The following is a 20,086-nucleotide window of genomic DNA, read 5'->3' as shown; positions in this document are numbered from 1 at the left end:
TACATGCATGTAGATCACAGACATCTTTAAAATTCAGATAGCCCTAATAATAATTCAAAGTCCCATTCTGAGAGTGTTTTTGACAATTCTATAGCCTCCAAAGAATAAAAACTAGTCTTGGAATTAAAATATATGTGTTTCTAAGAACAAAAATAGTTTCAAATAAAGATCAGTTATTTGGACAAAAACTGCATCTTCCTGATACTTGTGTATAAAGAGAATCTTCAGGTGTCTATTGGTCATGATACCACAGGGCAGGTGGACTAATCAGATGAGGAGACCAAGGCCCCAGAAGTCTTTCTCCCCACACCAGCAGAATTTCATCTCTGGCTGTGTCTTGATTCTAAACTTACTGATATTTCTTTAGAAGTTGAACTCATTTCCAAATAAAACTCACATGTTGCTCTTACATCTAGAAGTGACTGACACATACTGCATGCCTATGTGCTCAGTTCCTGTAGTCACGCCCGACTCTTTGAGACCCTGTGGACTGTAGCCTGCCAGGCTCCTCTGTCCATGGGATTCTCCAGGCAAGAATACTGGAGTGGGTTGCCATGCCCTCCTCCAGGGGATCTTTCCGACCCAGGGGATCAAACCTGCGTCTCCTGCATCTCCTGCATTGGCAGGCAGGTTCTTTACCACCAACACCACCAGGGAAGCCCATCAGATATATACTAGGCACTCCCTAAATGCTTGTTGACGAAATGAATGTCGTTTAAAAATACCCAGGAATGTCATATCTTTAGCTGTTTTGAAAGGATAAGTCCACGTTATACCAATCGATTTTCTATGGTATAGAACAGGATGCTCACCAGACACAATACTCATAACACTTCACATTGTTTATTGAGCATTAAGCCACATGACAGAACAATTTAAATACCACAGGAATAAATCCCATAATCATAGATAGCCCTGGACGATATTTCAATAAGGCTTTACCCCCACTGACAACTTCAAAGGCATAGAAACATATGATTTTTTAATCAACAGAAGTCACAGCCAAATAATGAATAAAAGCTATATTCACTGAGATTAACTTGTAGCAAATAATATTTCTTCATTGATGAGTGGCTGAAAAGGTACAATCATGGGATTCTTTCTGGGTAACTCTGGGGAAAGATTGAAGGTGGGAGGAATAGGGGATGACAGAGGATGAGATGGTTGGATGGCATCACCAGCTTGATGGACATGAGTTTGAGTAAACTCTGGGAGCTGGTGATGGACAGTGAAGCCTGGCATGCTGCAGTCCATGGGGTCACAAAGAGCCCTGAACTGAACTGGAGAAGAAGCACGTGCCACATACAGGCTGGGTTCTGAGGAGCTGGGTTGATACATAGTTTCCTCTCATTCCAGTCTTCAGATAATTTCAATTTTTGATCTCTACAGGGGAAAAAAAAGAACAGGAACATATGGCTATATTTTAAAAATGTGAAAGTCAGAATTTTGTATACTCCTCGGAACACAGAGAAGGAATATACTTTTCCATCTGTGAAATAGAAAAGAGTTTAAACTGGAAGAAATGAGCTTTTATTGCCAATCTGGCTTCTCTATGATTGTTGTTGTTTTGTTGCAAAGTTATGTCTGACTCTTTTGCAACCCCGTGAACTGTAGCCCACCAGGTTTCTCTGTCCATTGGATTTCCCAGGCAAGAATACTGGAGTGGGTTGCCATTTCCTTCTCCAAGGGATCTTCCCAACCCAGAGATGGAACCCATGTCTCCTGTGTCTCCCGCACTGACAGGCAGATTTTTTTACCACTGAGTCACCTGGGAAGCCCCTTCTCTATGATACATGTTATTAATGTCAACTAGAATCTTGGCCCCATTTCCTACCTTATGTAAAATAGGGATAGTTCCTTCTTTCCTACAGAACTGTGATCATTGCATTTGTTGTAATTTACATAAGCACAAGGGGCTTCCTCCGTGACTCAGTGGTAAAGAATCTGCCTGCCAATGCAGGAGACAGGGGGTTGATCCTTGGGTTGGGAAGATCCCCTGGAGGAGGGCATGGGAACCCACTCCAGCATTCTTGCCTGGAGAATCCCCATGGACAGAGGAGCCTGGCCGCTACAGTCCATGAGGTCACAAACAGACACGACTGAAATGACGTAGCACGCACACATGCATAATTACTCCAGAGTAATTGTTACTTCTATCAGAGACCTGCCTCTGTTTCAGATGAGTTTTCTGAGCTACAGTCTCCTGTGTTGTTCCAGGCATAGGGGAGTAAGACATGATAAGATACACAAACATAGAGTCGCAGAAATGTTCCTCTAGAGTGTTTGCCTGTGTGGTTTTGTTTTGAATTTATCTTACTCCCCCCACATACACACACACCCCCATCACACACAGAGATGCTTATTGTGGAGCAGTGGAATGATCTGGAATTATAGGCCTCTTCCCATCACCTTCCCAAGATGCTCAAGTCTAACTGGGGTGTTGCTCCCTGAAGGGTGATCCCTCAGCTTATGAGCAGCAGACCTTTAGGAAAGGGGTTTGCCAAGCCAGGAAAAGGACCTGATATTTCAGGACACACCCTGAAAGAGGCGTGTCTCTGACCTCATGGCCCAGAAGCCTGGATGGACCTCTCACGTAAATTCAATGCAATATTTAACTTCCGATTTTTTGAGGACTACACAGCAGTCCCCAACCTTTTCAGCACTGGGGGCTGGTTTTGTCAAGGATGATTTTTCCATGAACCATTTGTGGGGGGATGGTTTCAGAATGATTCAACTGTGTTTCATTTATTGTCCACCTTATTTGTATAATTATTAGCTCCACCTCAGATCATCAGGCATTAGATCCTAGAGGTTGAGGACCACTGCACTATAGTATTAATATCTCAGGTACTCATAGTTAAAATTAAGAGCCCAGAAGATCAAGTTGTATGCACTCAGAAAACTAATTCCGTCACACATTTAGGTTCTGCATCCCCCGTGGGTGATGACAGATGGGCACAAAGCAGAAAAAGAAAGAAAGAAAAGTTGGAATGAGGATGCAATGGCTGGAGTATGAACAACCATTTTGGGCCATGAGACAGGTGTTCTATGTTGATGCTAAAAATAGCAGGGAAGCAAGAAGGAAGGATCCTGGGATCCTGATGATTCTTAAAGCCCCACTGTTGCCCCTTGATTGCCTTTATTTAAACTCTTTCTAGAGAGATATAAATGTCTTGTTTAATATAAAAAAGAAAGAAAAGCTGAAGCTCCTACCACCCACCTCCCCCAAGTGGGGCAAAAGGAAGAAGAAAGAAATCAAGGTGGTGGAAAATCAATGGAATGACATTCATAAAATAACCTAATGCGAAGGCTCTGAAGACCCTTGCAGTTCAACAGACATCATTCCAACTTGTTGTCAATGCTGTGTTTGTGAGATGCTTTTCTTACAAGTCACCTGCCCACTGTCTTCAGGGTTTCTATAACTGATGCACAATAGTTTAATATTTTCTTTCTCTAAATCAACATGAACGTGGTCCTTCCTGACAGCAAATCAGCCGTCATGTCAAATTCCTTTTTGAGTGTTTTCACTCATTTTCATTTATCTACCATTTGCCAGCTTATAAGTTGCTATAAGAGTAAGCTGGGGGTAACACTGGAGAAAGCTGAGGGGGTATTACAGAGATGTATGACTGATAGTGTCAAATAAAAGAGTGCAAAGTAGAAATCTATGGAAGTTTCTAAAGACTCCCTATGTGGTATGTTCCTGCTTCTCCGGACCAGACAGGGCTGGCTCTCTCCCTCTTTTAGGGTGGAGGGACTTCTCCCCACAGGGTGGCTTACCTGCCGTTCCCTCCCCCGGTGCTCTTAACACCTTGGCCGCCATCTCCTGGATGTGCTCCCAGGCCTCCTGCACGTGGGCCAACTCCACCGTGCGTGAGCAGATGGCAAATCGCAGCACGAACTGGTCTCTCAGGGAGCAAGGAACCAAGTGGATTCTTTTGGCACTGTTTATGCTTTCCAGAAGAGCTTCGTTCAGTTGGTTGGAACCCTGCAGGTTGAGAAAGGCAGCACTCAGATCTTTGGAGGCTCAGACATGTATCATGACGCGAGGTAGGTGCTGGGTGATGCAGCCCCTGGTCAGCGGGAGAACCGCCTCACCACAGGCCTTTCATTTGCAGTCATAAAAAATTCAACTAAGTAATGGTTACGTGGGCCTGAACGAGGGTTGCCTCCCTTGTACAACAATTTGCTCATGTTCCAGTGTGCTGTCGAAAGATGAACCTTGTGTGACCCAGGTTTACAAAGAAAAAATGAAGGTTCTGAGATGTGTTACCTCTAAGTTGATGAGCTTAAACAGCAGAACTGTTTAATGGCACCAGTGAATGGAAACATACAGGAGAAATCTCACAATACAGTAAGTCTCCTGCATAGGAGCCTTGAAGTTGTGAAATTTCAAAGGTGAGAGTGCGTTCACACGTGCAGTCACGTCAGCGTGTCCGGCGGGTCGTGTGCCTGCATCCTCTGCAAGCGTGCTCTTGGGTCATTTACTGCACAGTCGTGGGTAGAGTGCAGCGGGTGAGTGAAGTGAAAGCCGCTCACTCGTGTCCGACTCTCTGCGACCCCGTGGACTCTACAGCCCAGGGAATTCTCCAGGCCAGAGTACTGGAGTGGGTAGCCGTTCCCTTCTCCAGGGGATCAGAGTGCAGTAGGGAGGTATCTTTATTTCGTGCCCAGGAAGTCTGGAAGCGAGCATAAAAGCAGTGATGCTATGCCTGGTCCTACTGTGCTATTCGAGGTACTGTACTATACGATCAAAAATGCTTCTCTATTTTTGTTTATTTTTTAATGTAATATTTGTGTGAAAAGTATTACAAACCTATTATAGTACTCTATACCGATTGTGTTAGTTGGGTACCTAGGCTAATTTCACTAAACCTGCAAACAGACTAAACTTAACTAATGCCTCCTTGGAATGGAACGCCTTCCTATGTAGGCAATTGCTGTGTAGAAAATGGAGCGTAATAGGCAGCTTCTGGCTAGACTCTTGGAAAACTGTCCTCGAACTGTGGACCAGAGGCCCATCAGTAGCCCTCCTCTGGAGGGGCGCAGCCCGCCAGCCTTGGATGGGAAGGCCGGGGGCCCCACACCGAGAGGCCCAGGTGGAGGGCATGCGTCACACAGACTGCTCAGGCCGGTTACCCTTCTCGTCCTCGCCCGCCTCTGTCTTGGTTCTGTCCTCAGGCAGGGACTCCACCCCCACACGCCTCATGCTTGATGCAGAAGGGCCTGGACGCGGGGCCAGTGTCCTGGGTCGCATGACCCACAGTAGACTGTACTGTTCTCACTCCGTCTTGAGAGCAGGGAGGACAGAGGGAAGAGAGATGAGCTGGTCGGCCGGAGGCAGGACCCGGGCCTCACGTCTGTGCAGAGTCTGCAGGTCGCCGACTGGCGTGAGGCTCTGACCAGTGGCCCATGGACAGTGTATGGGCCCAAGGCCACCTAGAAACTGCTGCTGCATCAGATCCAGTTAGAGCAGGTTCTGCTCCAGGATGAGGGTGAGGAGGTGGAAATGATGGTTTGAAAGGATGGAACTTCACCAGGAAGACTTAATGGAAGAGCAAATGCCTGAAAGTGCCATAGGCAGGAAATAAAAGCAAAGCCACTCAGGAAAGCTTTGCTCACCGTTTTCAAATGGATCAGACAAGATATGTTTTCTACTAAACAGAGGCAAAGACAGAAAACAGCCTGAGGTGTAACAACGGTAGCAACAGCAGACTTGACCTCCAGAGCAGACGGCAACAGGGCAAAGGAGAACATAACAAGATAGCAGATACGGAGGCAGGAAACGAGTGATAATGCCTGGACAACTTGCCTCCTCAAGGAGAAGCTGGATTCACGGAATAGAAGTAACAAGTTTCATAGAAGAAACGTTTTGCTTTCTGAGAAGCTCCTGGGCACCCAGGGCAGGAAGGGACATGCGGGTAGCTTTGCCCAAGTAAATGGGGAGGAGAAAATAAAAGTCTTGATTTTGACAACGTGATGCTCATTGAAAGAAGCCGGTCACAGAAGGTAGCAGAGTGATGGTCCCATTAACATGAATGTCTGGAGCAGACAGGTCCACACAGACAGAAAGGAGATCCGTGGCCCCAGGGATGGGGCTGGGGCTTCCTTGAGGGAGAAAGAAGATATTCTCAAGCTAGATTGTGGGGATAGCCATGCAACCCCGGGGACAGGCTAGACATCACTGAAATGTATAGTTTATATGGACAGAGTGTATGGTATGTGGATTACATCTCAATAAAATTGCTAAAATTTAAAAAAATTAAAATCCATCAAGAAAATTGGTGGTAAAAACAAAAACAACTGCTTGATGGCAAGAACATCACATCTATTGGCCGCCAACACCAGCACAGACTGAATCGCGCCCACTGCTCACCCTGTGGGGCCCTGCTCCTGGCGCCAAAGCTGACCACTGCCCTCCCATGCTCAGGTGTCTGTGATGCTCTGCCCTCTGCGCTCAGGTGTCTGTGATGCTCTGCCCTCCTATGCTGGTGTCTGTGTGAGCCTCGCATCTCCCTGCCAGGTCTTGTGTCACAACTCTACTCTCTTGCCTCCAGGTTTTTATGCGTGGTTCTCACCAGCCCTGAAAGCCTGTGCATTCAGTGTGAGGAGGCAAGGGTAAGACCAGGGCCACGTTTGGATGGGCAGCACCTTGACAATCAGTGATTCCGTCGTGCCTTCTGCTGCCTCCCTTTGTGGACTTGGACACGGAGGCCTGTGGATAGGATTGGCTCTGCAAATGGAAAGCTAGCCAGAGAGTGGTCAGGGCGTTAGGGCTAAGCTACTGGCTTCCTCCACATGAGGCTGGTTGATAAGGGCCTGTGTGAGCAGTGCCCTTTGGGTTTGTGGAAAACATGGTTGTGATTCTCAGCAAAGGTGGCTGACACCCTCAGACAGCAGAACGACAGAGCCCACGGGAGCCACACCCCTCGAACCCCTGTTGCACCAGCAGCTGGGGGCATATGGGGTGCAAGTCAGCAGGTCCCGAGTGAGCGGAGCCTGGCTCCTCACAGGCTCCGGGTGATGCTGTGCCGGTCCAGTGACCATTCTTGGGCCCATGAGCCCGTGCATGGGTCAGTCCTCCAAGGATTCCAATGCTAGAGCTGGATCGATGGGGAAAATGGCCAGCATCCTCCCACCAGGTACACACGGGCAGGGGGTCCGAGTACCAGGGAGAAGGGCGGGAGTTGTGGGTCAGCGTGGGGAGGTGGGAGCAGCAGACTGGAAAACTGGTGGGGAGCCACGCAAGGCCTCTGGGGAGCTCAGTCGATGTATGGATGGATGTAATGAATGACAGCTTCCTCTCTTCCCAGTCAAGAAAACGCAGACAATGAAGTCGACTTAGGCATACCTTTAGCCGGAAACAGACCAGCCCCAGAGTGACTTCTGCACAGATTTCAAAGCGGGTGTCCTGGCGCACCAGTGCCTCAAACGCATGGGACAGCTGGACGTGCTGGAAAGGGAAGGGACATTTGTCTGAGTCTCTTGTCACGACTTGATTCACAACTTCACCGCCTAGAGAACAGTATCAGACCATGCGTCTGTAACTCATTAGCATGCCTTAGCCATTTTCTTCTAACACTGATGTCACCCATGCCCCGCTGTCCCCACAGAGGGTGAGAAACCCGTTACCAGGAGAAAGGGCCACCATCTTCAGAAAAACACCTCTTGTCATCTGCTGAGAAGACCGTGTTCATCACAACCAATCTTTTAGAATTTTAGGCTAAATGCTGTCAGGAGGGATTTAAACTTTTCAGAAGAGAGGTGGTGCTAGTGGTAAAGAACACGCCTACCAATGCAGGAGACGTAAGAGACGTGGGTTTGATCCCTGGGAGGGAAGATCCCTGGAGGCGGGCATGGCAACCCACGCCAGTGTTCGTGCCTGGAGAATCCCCGTGGACAGAGGGGCCTGGCGGGCTGCAGTCCATGGGGCTGCAGAATCGGTCAGAGCTGAGCACGAGCACACTCACGCTGAAGAGAGATGTGGGCGCCAGCTGGGGAGCCGTGCGCTTCGCCACCCTGTCGTGGTGCTGGCCCGCGATGTAGGGGCCTGCCCAGTCACTCAGTTGAGTCCGACTCTGTGACCCAGGGACCGTAGCCCGCCAGGCTCCTCTGTCCATGGGATTCTCCAGACGAGAGCACTGGAGTGCTGGAGTGGGTTGCCATTTCCTCCTCCAAGGGATCTTCCTGACTCAGGGGACCAACCTGCATCTCTTGCATCTCCTGCATTGACAGCTGCATTCTTTATTATTAGCGCCCCCTGGGAAGCCCAATTACACCATAATCATGCCCATTCTGCAGACCAGGAGACTGAGGTTGCCTCTATCGCAGTTGCCCAGCACCAGAGCTCCCGCTCTGCGGCTGTTTGTTATCCCACAGCATCTGCCGCCACAGTGAGACCCTCATCAGCCCCAGGCTGCCTCCTCTGTCTGATCCAGCCCATACTAAACATGGAGGTGTTTACAGAGACCAAGAGCTGATTCACACAGTATGTGATCTGAGAACCAGCTCGCCCAGGTCTCAGTGCCCACGGAGCTCATCTGGAACCCCGGCATCCAGTGTGGGGCTCACTGACGGGTGTCCAGGGGGCATCTGAGCAGAGGTTGCATTGCTCCAAGTGTTGGGACAGAAACGTCATTTATTTTTTTTTTAAATATAATTGCTTTACAATGTTGTGTTCGTTTCTGCTATAAAACAAAGTGAATCAGCCATATGTATAAATGTACCCTCTCCCTCTGGAGTCCCCTCCCTCCCCACCCTGCACCCCACCCCCCGGGTCAGCACAGAGCCCTGAGCTGACCTCCCTGCATTGTACGGCGGCTTCCCCTCGCTGTCTGTTCACACGTGGTGCTGCATACACATCAGCCCTGATCTCCCAGTTCGTCCCACCCTCCCCTCTCCCCACTGTCCACTTGACTGTTCTGTCTGTATCTCTATTCCCGCCCTGCAAATAGGTTCCTCTGTACCATTTTTCTAGATTCCATATGTATGAGAAACACCACGGTTTAAATGAGGGGTCCCCAGGCAGTGATGAACCTGGTGCCACTAGAGGGCTCCAGAGGCTGCTGGCAGGGGGTCCTCTCACGCTGGATCCTGGGGAGATGGACACCTGCTGGGGTGTATCTGGCTCCTAAGAGGGCAGGGTCGGTCCCTCTCAGGGAATCACGAAGTGCGTTTCAGGAAGCAGCAACATGATCACCACCAGCTTCCCGGAGCTTCCAGCTGGAATCACCCTCGTGAGATTCACTACTTGTGCTTCCCCAGAGCAGCTGAATCCTCGTTCAGCTTTTGAGCACAGGCTCCCCACGGGGAGAACTCATGGGCCCGCTTACATGTCCTTTCCCAGCTCTCTGCCCACAGAGATGCTCCAGACCCCTTAGAGCCCCCCAGCAGCCTCGTAAGCTGGATGGATGCCGGTGAATGTGGCGCCCTGGGGCCCCGAGCCACCGCCTGCTGCCACGTGCTCCGTCACAGGGAAGGGCCCGGACCATCGCCCTGCCCGCAGCTGCCCAGCACTGCCACCAAAGTGAGACTGCAGGGCTGCCCCGCACCCGGGCCGTCTGAGGGCCTCTGTCCGCCAGGGTGGGGCCACAGCTGAGGACGCCAGGACGGGAGGCCTGGCTGGAAATTGGCAGGCCGTCCACAGCCAGCTAAGTGAGCGGGTCTCCTCTGGCCTGTTTCCTCAGCTCTTAGAAAAAAAAAAAAGCAGGGCACACATACTGCTATTGGAGAAGGCAATGGCAGCCCACTCCAGTACTCTTGCCTGGAGAATCCCATGGACAGAGGAGCCTGGCGGGCTGCAGCCCCTGGGGTCACAGAGAGTCGGACCCGACTGAGCCGCTTTCACTCATACACCCTGCTCTGCACTGCGCTTACTCGCTCAGTTCCTTGTGCCCTGCTTGACAACATCGTACTTCATTTCTCAGGTCTAAGACCTCGCTAATGCCACCTGGATAAATAATGACAGCAGACTCACCTTGCGGATATAGGCCTGCAGTCCCTTGACTCCATACATCCTGAAAACAAACCACATCTTCAAAGAGCGGAACCTCCGGCCCAGCGGCAGCTGCCAGTGCTGAAACCAGACACAAGACAGCAGCTCGTGAGGACTGTCCAAGGGCCAGCTTCCTTTTTGACTCAAGGACTGACTTGTTTCTCCTGAAGCCAGTTAGCTCCCTGGAGACCAACCCTTCTGGCTGCCACAAGGGCAAAGCTGACAGCAGGGGCGTGAGCAGTGCAGCCAGAAGCTCTCTTTACAAAGCTCCGAGGCGCTTATGGAGTGCGTGCAGGGACCAGACCAGTGTTGGGTTCAGATGCCATTGTGAGCAGCCAGGGGGTGGTATGGCCCTGCCCCTTGGGCTTACAACCCAGGAGGGGTGGGAGGGGAATGTTCACTGATTTCTCTGCCTACAGGAAACAAGCAGGGGGCAGCAGATACCCACACCCTCTGCTGCACATGCCCCGTGACACCCATTCTCGAGAGCAACATGCATTTTCTTCCTGCCCCGCAGGCCACCACGGAGCAACCTGCCAGATGCCGTCACCAGGAAACACACTCATCAGTACGCGGGACATCGCGTGGGCCTTCCTGAGTTTTCCTGCATTTGCCAGCTGCCCGGCTGTGACACTCTCCAGTGGTTGTCAAGGTGCCAAAGCGAGCAGGAGTGGACACAGAGGGGAGACGGTGCAGGGACGTTTGGGAAGATCAAGATGAAAGCATCCTGATTTTACACGGTCACTTCCTATTGGAGCTTCTGAAGGAGATGGGGGGCACAGGGGGTGTGTCTCCATCTTTGTTCTCTGCTGGCTGCCCACAGAGCTCAGAGGCGAACTTCCTGCTGGGTGTGGGGCAATGCCACTCAGGGTTGGGGTGCAGGGTGGCTGCGCAAGGGGCCCAGCAGGCTTGGGGGCACTGCTGCTCTAGGGAATGCACCCCTGGCCATGGCACCCTGCTTCTGAACTGCAATGAAACCACCAGGGTTCTGCAGAAGCTTCTCGAGCTGCAGAGAGAAACACGGGCCCAAGATTGAGGTTCAGAAGCACCCAGCACAGTGTCACTGCTGTGGCGCTGTGTGGGTGCGCAGGCCACCTCACTTTATCTTCCTAACCACGCTGGGAACAGGGGTTAGTAGCTCTGTTTTACCAGGGAGAAAGCAGGCATCTAGGGGCCAGTGATGCACAAGGCAAGAGAGCCCCAGTCGTGCCCACTGACACCCACTGTCCTCTATGTAGCTGGGCATTTGCAAGCTGTTGAGGAGTCTTAGTAAAAATTAACCTCACGTGCCTTTTTGGAAAATCTACTGTCACCTCACTAAGTAACTAACTAACCAGACAATAACTAACTTACTAACTAGCACAGTGGTCCCTTGCTTACAGGAGGCTGCACTCCAAAATTATTCCTCCCAGGCAGCCTCCGAGAAACTAAAATGTGAATGAAATCTAACACTGGAAAGAATAGCAAGGGAAAATTACTTTCTAAGGCATGAGGGTAAACATGCACGCAGTTTAATTGTGTTCATTCCAGTGTCACCCTCAAGTGCTGTCACTACCTCTCTGGGGCCTGAGGCAGGACTGGGCCAGTTTCCCCGGAAGCAGAGCCTGTGCGCCGTCTTTTCCCCCAGCCCTGACCAGACGTGAGGGCGGAGAGGAGAGGGCTGCTCCCGTTAGCCACCTTACTCCCAGTTTCGCTCAGAGCAGCGGCCAGAGCAGCACCGTGCTCCTGCCTGGGGACGGAGGCTGGACGCTAGTGCTGCCATCTGCTCACGTCTTATGTCCTCTGACCCTTGTCCTCCCACTGCCCTGGGAACGGCGGCTCCTGGCACGCAACCTGAGCTGGAGCAGAGGGGCCACGTGATCCGGGGAGAGTTCTCTGCCTCACAGTGGAATACGGGCACGGGCGGCGTCATTCCATCCAAGCCTCAGACCTGCTGTCAGTGCTCAGCGCATCTGCCCACTGCCTGGCCAGATTGCTAGGTAGGACCCAGCTGGAGGTGTCCTCTGGGGGACCCTAGTTCCAATAGGACCAGGAGGCAGCAGGAGTGACAGCCCGTGATGGCCCCCACACGGCACTCACAGGTTAGATTACCTCGGGCCTGGACTTGGGAAGATAAATCTCCCACTTACCCTGTAGTCAGTGATAAGCCCTGCAAAGGAGAAAGAAAGAAAAAAGGAACCGTTAGACACACTGGTCGATTACCTGCCTCATTCTTTTCCATCATCTCTTGAATCAGACCAAAGACCCCTGAGGGCAGGGGCTGGCTGTTCATTGATATGATCCCCAAGGCATCAGATTCAAGGGGGCTTCCAGAGAGCAAAGCACAAGAGGAAATGCTGAATTAGGAGTGGATTCCCACTCATTTCACTTTCTGCACTTACACAAGCAGGGAAATCTGAGATTTCTTCTGTGCCCTGGGGTAAATTGGCATTCAAATTCTGTGAAGTCTTCATCATCCATTCATTCTTGTGTGGGAAGGTGAATTTGTGATATAGAAGTGATCTGAATGTAAAGAAGTCAAACTTTTGATGGGACTTTATCTCCGTGTTCTCATTTCTTAGTCCGGATTCTGGAGCTGAGTAAATACCCAGTGAGTGTCTTCCGAGTCGGCTTTATTATCTGGGACTCAAAGGTCTTCACAGGGGTTATGAGCAAGGCCTGGTTCGCATTTAGGTCTCCTCTTGTGCCAAAAGCAGTAAAGTCAAAGCTGGTGTATAGGGAAGAGCACTGGATGAAGAGTCTCGCAGACGGGAGTCTCTATGTGGGAATCTTGGGCACAGAATCAGGTGGGAATTAGAAAGCTGTGAGTTGGAATCTGACCCTCCAGTGTCGTCCCGGCTGTCCACCTGCCACAATCCTCCACCCATCCTGGTAAAATGTGCTTGGCCCACTGGGCGCACGGGTCTGCCTTGCATTGACCAGAAAATCTAAAATCGCAGCTTGTTGGGACTCCCCAACTGACAGCTGTAGAGACCAGATCGACTAGGATCATACCAGTTAGGATCATCATACGGTTATAGTAACAGGGGAACATGCAGGGCCGTTTTGCAGGGCTCAACCTCCTCATTTCATCTGGGACCCCAAGTGGAAGCCACAAGTCACGCAGCCTAAGTCAACTCCCAAATGATGCCTTTCTTCTCTTTATGCCCCTTGGAACAGACTCATTAACACCAACAGCAGTCATCAGAGGTAACAGCATCCGTGAGTGTACTTGGCAGGTAAGAAACACCCAGTAAGAAGGTGATGTTGTCAAGGAGGATGAATGAAACACCTCCGAGTTCAGGTGACTGCCCCATTCTGATAGTCACTAGTCAGTCACACTGAATTACAATTCAGAAAACTAAAACGACTGTGCAGTCACACCAGCCACATTGCCAGTGCTCAAAAGCCACCCTGGCTAGTGTCTGCCACACAGGACAACACAGAATTACAGGACACATCCTTCATTGCAGGAAATTCTAGTGCATTGTGCGATAGAAGCTTCAAAGAAGAGGAGTCAGATGCAGAAGCCTCTATAGCTGAACGACGTGGTTAAAGATGGAGTCTGTGTCTCAAAGAACCTGCTTCCCCGAGGATTGGCTGAAGACCTGGTCCAGTTAGGTGCTGGCCTGTACAAGTGTCTCCTGTTAACATAAAGAATGCTAAGGCCCTTTCCAGCAGCAAGTCCCGATGATGATGGTGTTACTTACACTGTGGACTACTTGCTACATCCTACATCCCTCAGTTCAGTTCAGTCGCTCAGTCATGTCCAACTCTTTGCAACCCCATGGACTGCAGCATGCCAGGCTTCCCTGTTCATCACCAACTCCCAGAGTTTACTCAAACTCATGTCCCTCTAGTTGGTGATGCCGTCCAACCATCTCATCCTCTGTTGTCCCCTTCTCCTCCCACCTTCAATCCCTCCCAGCATCAGGGTCTTTTCTAATGAGTCTGTTTTTTGCATCAGGTGGCCAAAGTATTGGAGTTTCAGCATCAGTCCCTCCAATGAATATTCAGGACTGATTTCCTTTAGGATGGACTGGTTGGAACTCCTTGCAGTCCAAGGGACTCTCGAGAGTCTTCTCCAACACCACAGTTCAAGAGCATCAATTCTTTGGCACTCAGCTTTCTTTATGGTCCCACTCTCACATCCATACACGACCACTGGAAAAACCATAGCCTTGACTAGACGGACCTTTGTTGGCAAAGTAATGTCTCTGCTTTTTAATATACTGTCTAGATTGGTCATAACTTTTCTTCCAAGGAGCAAGCATCTTTTAATTTCATGGCTGCAGTCACCATCTGCAGTGATTTTAGAGCCCCCCCAAAATAAAGTCTGTCACCATTTCCATTGTTTCCCCAACTATTTGCCATGAAGTGATGGGACTGCATGCCATGATCTTAGTTTTCTGAATGTTGAGTTTTAAGCCAACTTTTTCACTTTCCTCTTTCACTTTCATCAAGAGGCTCTTTAGTTCTTTGCTTTCTGCCATAAGGGTGGTGTCATCTGCATATCTGAGGTTATTGGTATTTCTCCCAGAAATCTTGATTCCTGCTTGTGCTTCATCCAGCCCAGCATTTGTCATGATGTACTCTGCATATAAGTTAAATAAGCAGGGTGACAATATACAGCCTTGACGTACTGGTTTCCTAATTAGGAACCAGTCTGTTGTTCCATGTCCAGTTCTAACTGTTGCCTTTTGACCTGCATATAGAGTTCTCAACCGGCAGGTCAGGTGGTCTGGTATTCCCATCTCTTTCAAAATTTTCCACAGTTTGTTGTGATCCACACAGTCAAAGGCTTTGGCATAGTCAGTAAAGCAGAAATAGATGCTTTTCTGGAACTTTCTTGCTTTTTCAATGATCCAACAGTTGTTGGGAATTTCCTCTCTGGTTCCTCTGCCTTTTCTAAATCCAGCTTGAACATCTAGAAGTTCATGGTTCATGTACTGTGGAAGCCTGGCTTGGAGAATTTTGAGCATTACTTTACTAGCATGTGAGATGAGTGCAATTGTGCGGTAGTTTGAGCATTCTTTGGCATTGCCTTTCCTAGTATGTCTTTAAACTACGTAAGACATAACTGGGGTGAGCAGCTTCTAAATCTGCATATAGTAAAAACAATAAAACCAAACTGCATATAAGAAGACTGGTGAGAAACACAGCCATATATTAACGGGATCAACACCTGGGTGGAGGGTTAAATTCAGGGTTATGTTTCTGGCCTACCTGTTTTCTATCGTCTGGATATACAGTTTTTATAATGAAAGAATTCATTGGAAAAGTCTATATACCAGGTATAACTACCATTTTCCTATTATCTGTTTTGTGACAGAAATTTCTGTCATCAAAGTAAAAACCCCCATGTTTTCGGTCACTCCCTGGCACAAGTCCAGTGGAACAGCATCTACGGAAGTGAAACGCAGACGGGAACATGTGGGGGCCACGGTCACCCCCAGTGCTGCTGCCAGGGCCTGATCGGCCAGAGGAGCCGCAGGGCGAGTCCCCCGCTCCGGGGTCTTCGCTTCCAGTGATGGACAAGTGACCAGTGAAGGAGCCGTGGGGAGAGGCGAGCGGCAGGGGCCTGGCTCACAGGGAGAGGTCTGGGAGGACCCCTGCCCCGTGAGACATTTGCCCCAGACCCCAGTGGCGGGGGAGGAAGCCCCCAGGCCCACAGGAGGGACGCGGCCACAGCCTCGGGGGCTGCCGTGCGAGGTGAAGAGCAGGGCCACATGCGCAATTCTGAGCGGTCTCGTTTTTGCAGTTAAGTGATGAAGAGATTTGTTTTTTGAGTAGAAAGACTCTTAAAGAAACACCATAAACATATTTCACTTAAAATTACAGAAGGCTTAGCAGGAGAGTGATATACTATATCAGATAAAATAAACCCTTACATCCACTAGCCATAGAAGATTAAAGCTGATTTTGGGTGGTTTACCTGCTAGACACAAAACAGGTCATTGCTTTCGTTGATTCATACTTTTTTAGGGAAAAAAATACAAATAACTAAGATTGTTCATTTCTAACAGCCATAGCTGTTTTTTCAGTCAGAAACTGCCTTTCCTTAAACATGGAATAAAATTACTTTAAAGAAATTCCTAGAGTAATAAACTTTACTCAGTCGCCTTTGGCTTAAATGCTTTCTGTGGCTTGTAGGACTTTGGTTTCCTGACCAGGGATTGAACCCAGGGCTCTGGCAGTGAAAGCACTGGGTCCTCACCACTGGACCACCAGGGGATTCCTGAGAATCCCTTCATTGTTGAAGAGCCACATTTTGCAAGGTGTCATGACTACTGAGGTTTTCATTATTCAAACATGAAATCCACCTTTAAATAGAAGAGCTTTGACAGTTGGTTCATAATTCCTCATGGCTTCATGCCAATGCCATTACAGAAACTAGAGTTTATTTTTCAGAGCAGTTTTAGGTTCTGAGCAAACCTGATCAGAGGGTGAGAGCTGGCATCAGATGTGCTCCATGAGATAGTGGGGCATGTTAGGAAGGTGGATGCAGGTCTGATCTTCCCATGGAGACAGACAGCTGGGGTCTGGGCAGGAGGGAACAGGCTGCGCCCTGACTTGCGTCCCTGCTGCTCCATGCTCCTGCCACTGTCACCAAAACTGCCTCAATTTCCAACCCATCCATCCCTCCTGTCCATGTGGAGGGTGGGGTCGAGTGACCCCTGATGTCCCTCCCATCACCCATGTCCTCTGTCATCTGAGGAAACTTGAGGAGAAGGGGCACGATTTCCCAAGACTCGGCCTGTCCTTCCTTCCCTGGGGCTCACAATGGTCAGCATGGCACCAGCTGGGGACTATGCGGGTTTGGGGGATGAGAGAGCCCCCTCCCACCTGCAGGCCGAGTCTTGTGGGGACAGACAAGCAAGTATTAATAAATAACCTCCCCAGAATATGTACGACTATAAACAGGCACAGAGGCACAGGGCGTCTGTGCAGGTAGCCTCATGCATTTTATCTTATCTGGATCTCAAGCAATCCTAATTTTTCTTAACTGAGAGACTTAATGTTTAGAGCTCACATTCGTGAGTCGACCCTGCCCTAACCTCTCCCATCTCCTCCTCTCTGGTCCCTGGCCCACCACCTTCCTTTCCTTTCCTCCCCTGGTGCTATCAGCCTGCTGTTCAGTCACTAAGTTCTTTGACTCTGCGATTTCACAGACTGCAGCACGCCAGGCTTCCCCGTCCTCCACCACCCCCCAGAGTTGGCTCAAACTCGTGTCCAGTCGTCCTGGCCCTGCCCCGGGCCCCCAGGACTGTGGCTGCGACGCTCCACCTTGGCTCCCGGACAGTGGGTGCAGCCGTGATGGGAACAGTCTGGGGGGAGCTGGGCGCAGCTTACCCGAGTCCTGGTGGCTGTGCCGCAGGTAGACCGGGTCCAGCCTGAAGGCTCCGGTCAGGTCTGTCCTCTTTCTCACCCTGGTTTGAGACAATAAACAGAGGACATAATGAGGAGGCATCTCAGGTGTGTCTGCAGGGTCCTCTCCTCCTGCTGCTCCTGCCCAGCTCAGCTGGGGCTACTGCTCCCTGAAGCCCTTCCTAACACCCCCGCACAGCACACGCATGCCCCTTCCCTAGCCTGCAGCCCAACATTAACCTCCAGAGCCCTGGGCCCCTGCAGTGGGGGAGGCATGGTATAATAAAAAACTAAGAAAAAAAATAAATAAATAAAAATAAAAAACTAAGTATTTGGCCTTTGTCCCTGGTTCCAGCACCCAGCTCCTGAAACCTTCGGGACAAAGGCTGGATGGGATGAAGCCTGGGCAATTGGCTGGCTTCAGGGTCCAGGCTGGCTGCCAGGAAACTAAGTCTTGATTGAAGGGGCAGAAGTGTGAATCCTGCCCCCTGATCTCCGAGAAAGGACTTGAGCTAGATCATCACCAACTGCCAGCGATTTAATCAGTCATACCTGTACGAGGAAGCTTCTTTAAACCCCTAGACAATGGGGCGCAGAGAGCTTTGGGGCAGCTGAGCCACATGGGCAGGCTGGGAGGGACCCACGCCAGGCAGGTAAGGGTCTCTGTGCCCCCCAGTCCCACCCCTGCCACGTCCTAGCATCTCTTCCACTAGCCATTCATTCGGGTCCTTATAATACACCAGTCAATATAAATGAGTTGTTATAGCCAACTGTCAGACCTGGAGGAGCAGTGGGAGGAGCTGTAGGAACCCCCAACTTTACAGCCGAGGTGGATGCAACTGCGGGTCTTTGGGACCCGGGCCGTGAGACTGTCTTGCAGGGGCTGTGCTTACACCGGTGTCAGAGCCGCACGAGGTTCGGAGACATCCCACTGGTTCTGGAGAGCAGGGGGACGGGGGCTGGAAAAGGAGCCCAGCAGGTTGGAGTTGGTCCCTCTCTGTCCTCCCAGGCCTGGCACAGTCCTGGCCCTTGACGGGCATCCCAGGCAGGTGTAGGATGAACAGGGACTGTCAGGCAGGAGGCACTGCCTGCACCACCCCAGACCAGCCCTTCATGCCTCTGGGCACCTCAAAGCAATTGTGTGCAAATGCAATCCTGGAGGCAAACTAGAGAAAGAGCCAAGTCTGACGGCACTGAGGCTGGAAGCGAATGAGAGTCCCTGAAAGGTGAAACCCAGAGGGCATGAAGTAGGAAGCCAGGATGCAGCTCACAGAGGAGGATCAGGGAGAAAGGGGCTCGAGCTGATTTGAAGTGACTGCTTCAAAGGCTTAGAAGACAGTGAATTCCAGTAGTGTGAGCTTGTGCGCCATGTTGCATCCTGCAACATCCTGAGACCAAAGTCTTTGTCCGCTTCCCAGAAGCAGCAGAGGAGGCTGGGAAGGGCAGGAAAGGAAACTGGAGACATGAAATTGACAGCCAGGGTATAGGATCTGAGATTATGGAGATGAGAATTTCTTCCACCCAGATAGAATCATGTTTATTTTTTCAGCTGTACCTTTTATCATCATCCACTATCCTGCTCCCTCAATTTTCATGAAGTTGAAAATGGTTGCAATTTATCTTTTTCCGCGAGACCATGTTTTTAAAAAGTGTCTTTTGCAGAGTGAAGAAAAAGAAACCTAAAACAAAAAACTGCAGTGAGCAGTCATAAGCTGTTTGGGGCTGACCTGGAGGAGAACCCGAAGCAGGGGCTATGTGTGTGTAGTGTGTACACGGACCAGGCTGCATCCCTGGCTTTGGGGGACCGTTTCCTCCAGCCTCTCCATGCTGGGGAAGGTCATGCTGAGCCATAGGGAGACAGGAGAGAAAGGGGGTAGAAACAGCATCGCTCTCAGCAGACCTCTGCCCTCTGTATGTAAAGTCACACTGTCCTCTCCACTGACACTGGCAATGATTTTGTAGCTGCTTTTTTTTAATTAAAAATACTATATGCAATGTTAAAGTGATGCAGAAAGACATAAATAATAATACATCCACCTCATCACGTGTGAAACAAAAGTCGCCCACAGGTTAGGTCTCCCCTACACGTCCCGCCCCTCGCCGCCCACCCCTCGGGAGGCCATGAGGCAGCATGGGGGTTTATCACGCCATTGGGTTCTGCAGAATTTTCTGTGCAAATCACTAAGTAACCTAAGGTATTGTTTCACACATTTCTAAGTGAAACACAATGTAAACATGAGTTGTTTAAACATAAACGGTGCCTTTCTCTGTGTAATTTTTAGAATTTGCTTTTTCTCTTAAAACTCTACCTGTGAGCTTCTGACCTGGTCATCCACAAGGTGCTTGCTCGCTTGTCCACTTTTACCAGCTCCCCGCAGGGTGCTGTAGCAGTGGACCCCAATCTGTGCCTGCTCTTACTGTGCTCCACGTGCCCTTGGACGAAGGACACCGTGTGGGTGCTCCTGGTGCGTCAGGGGCAAGCTGGGGACACCGGCCTAGTCGTGGGCCAGCAGGAAAGGCGCGGTACCCACAACCTCGTGGGGCAGAGCCAAGTGCTCCCAAAGGCCCGGCAGCCCACGCGCTCCTGATGATCCGCATCCCGGCCGACATCTAGCCAGGGAGACGATTTCCCACCATTGGCAGTGCTTCCTACGCCTTAACCTGCATTTCTAATCACTAACAAAGCTGAGTAACTTTGCCTCTATGAAGAGGCCACTCCCATTTCCTCTTTGGTGAGGACACGTT

At 50.3% G+C, this 20,086-nt stretch overlaps 1 protein-coding gene across 1 annotated transcript in view; it reads right to left on the bottom strand.

Moving 5' to 3' along the window:
• Nucleotides 1–829: 829 nt before the first annotated feature.
• Nucleotides 830–20,086, bottom strand: part of DDC (dopa decarboxylase) — an 89,380-nt gene continuing 70,123 nt past the window's right edge. The window contains exons 10-15 of the mRNA XM_065939068.1: nt 17,327–17,403; nt 12,124–12,143; nt 9,977–10,075; nt 7,352–7,453; nt 3,781–3,988; nt 830–1,383 (exon numbers count right to left, since the gene is read on the bottom strand). Coding sequence (XP_065795140.1) covers nt 1,370–1,383; nt 3,781–3,988; nt 7,352–7,453; nt 9,977–10,075; nt 12,124–12,143; nt 17,327–17,403 — 520 coding nt within the window. The 3' untranslated portion in view covers nt 830–1,369. The remainder of the gene's footprint in view (nt 1,384–3,780; nt 3,989–7,351; nt 7,454–9,976; nt 10,076–12,123; nt 12,144–17,326; nt 17,404–20,086) is intronic.

The sequence above is a fragment of the Muntiacus reevesi genome, chromosome 6, assembly GCF_963930625.1.
Source record: "Muntiacus reevesi chromosome 6, mMunRee1.1, whole genome shotgun sequence".
Classification (NCBI taxonomy): Eukaryota; Metazoa; Chordata; class Mammalia; order Artiodactyla; family Cervidae; genus Muntiacus; species Muntiacus reevesi.
The sequence above is the reverse complement of the archived record's forward strand: the minus strand, read 5'-3'. Positions and strand labels throughout refer to the sequence as shown.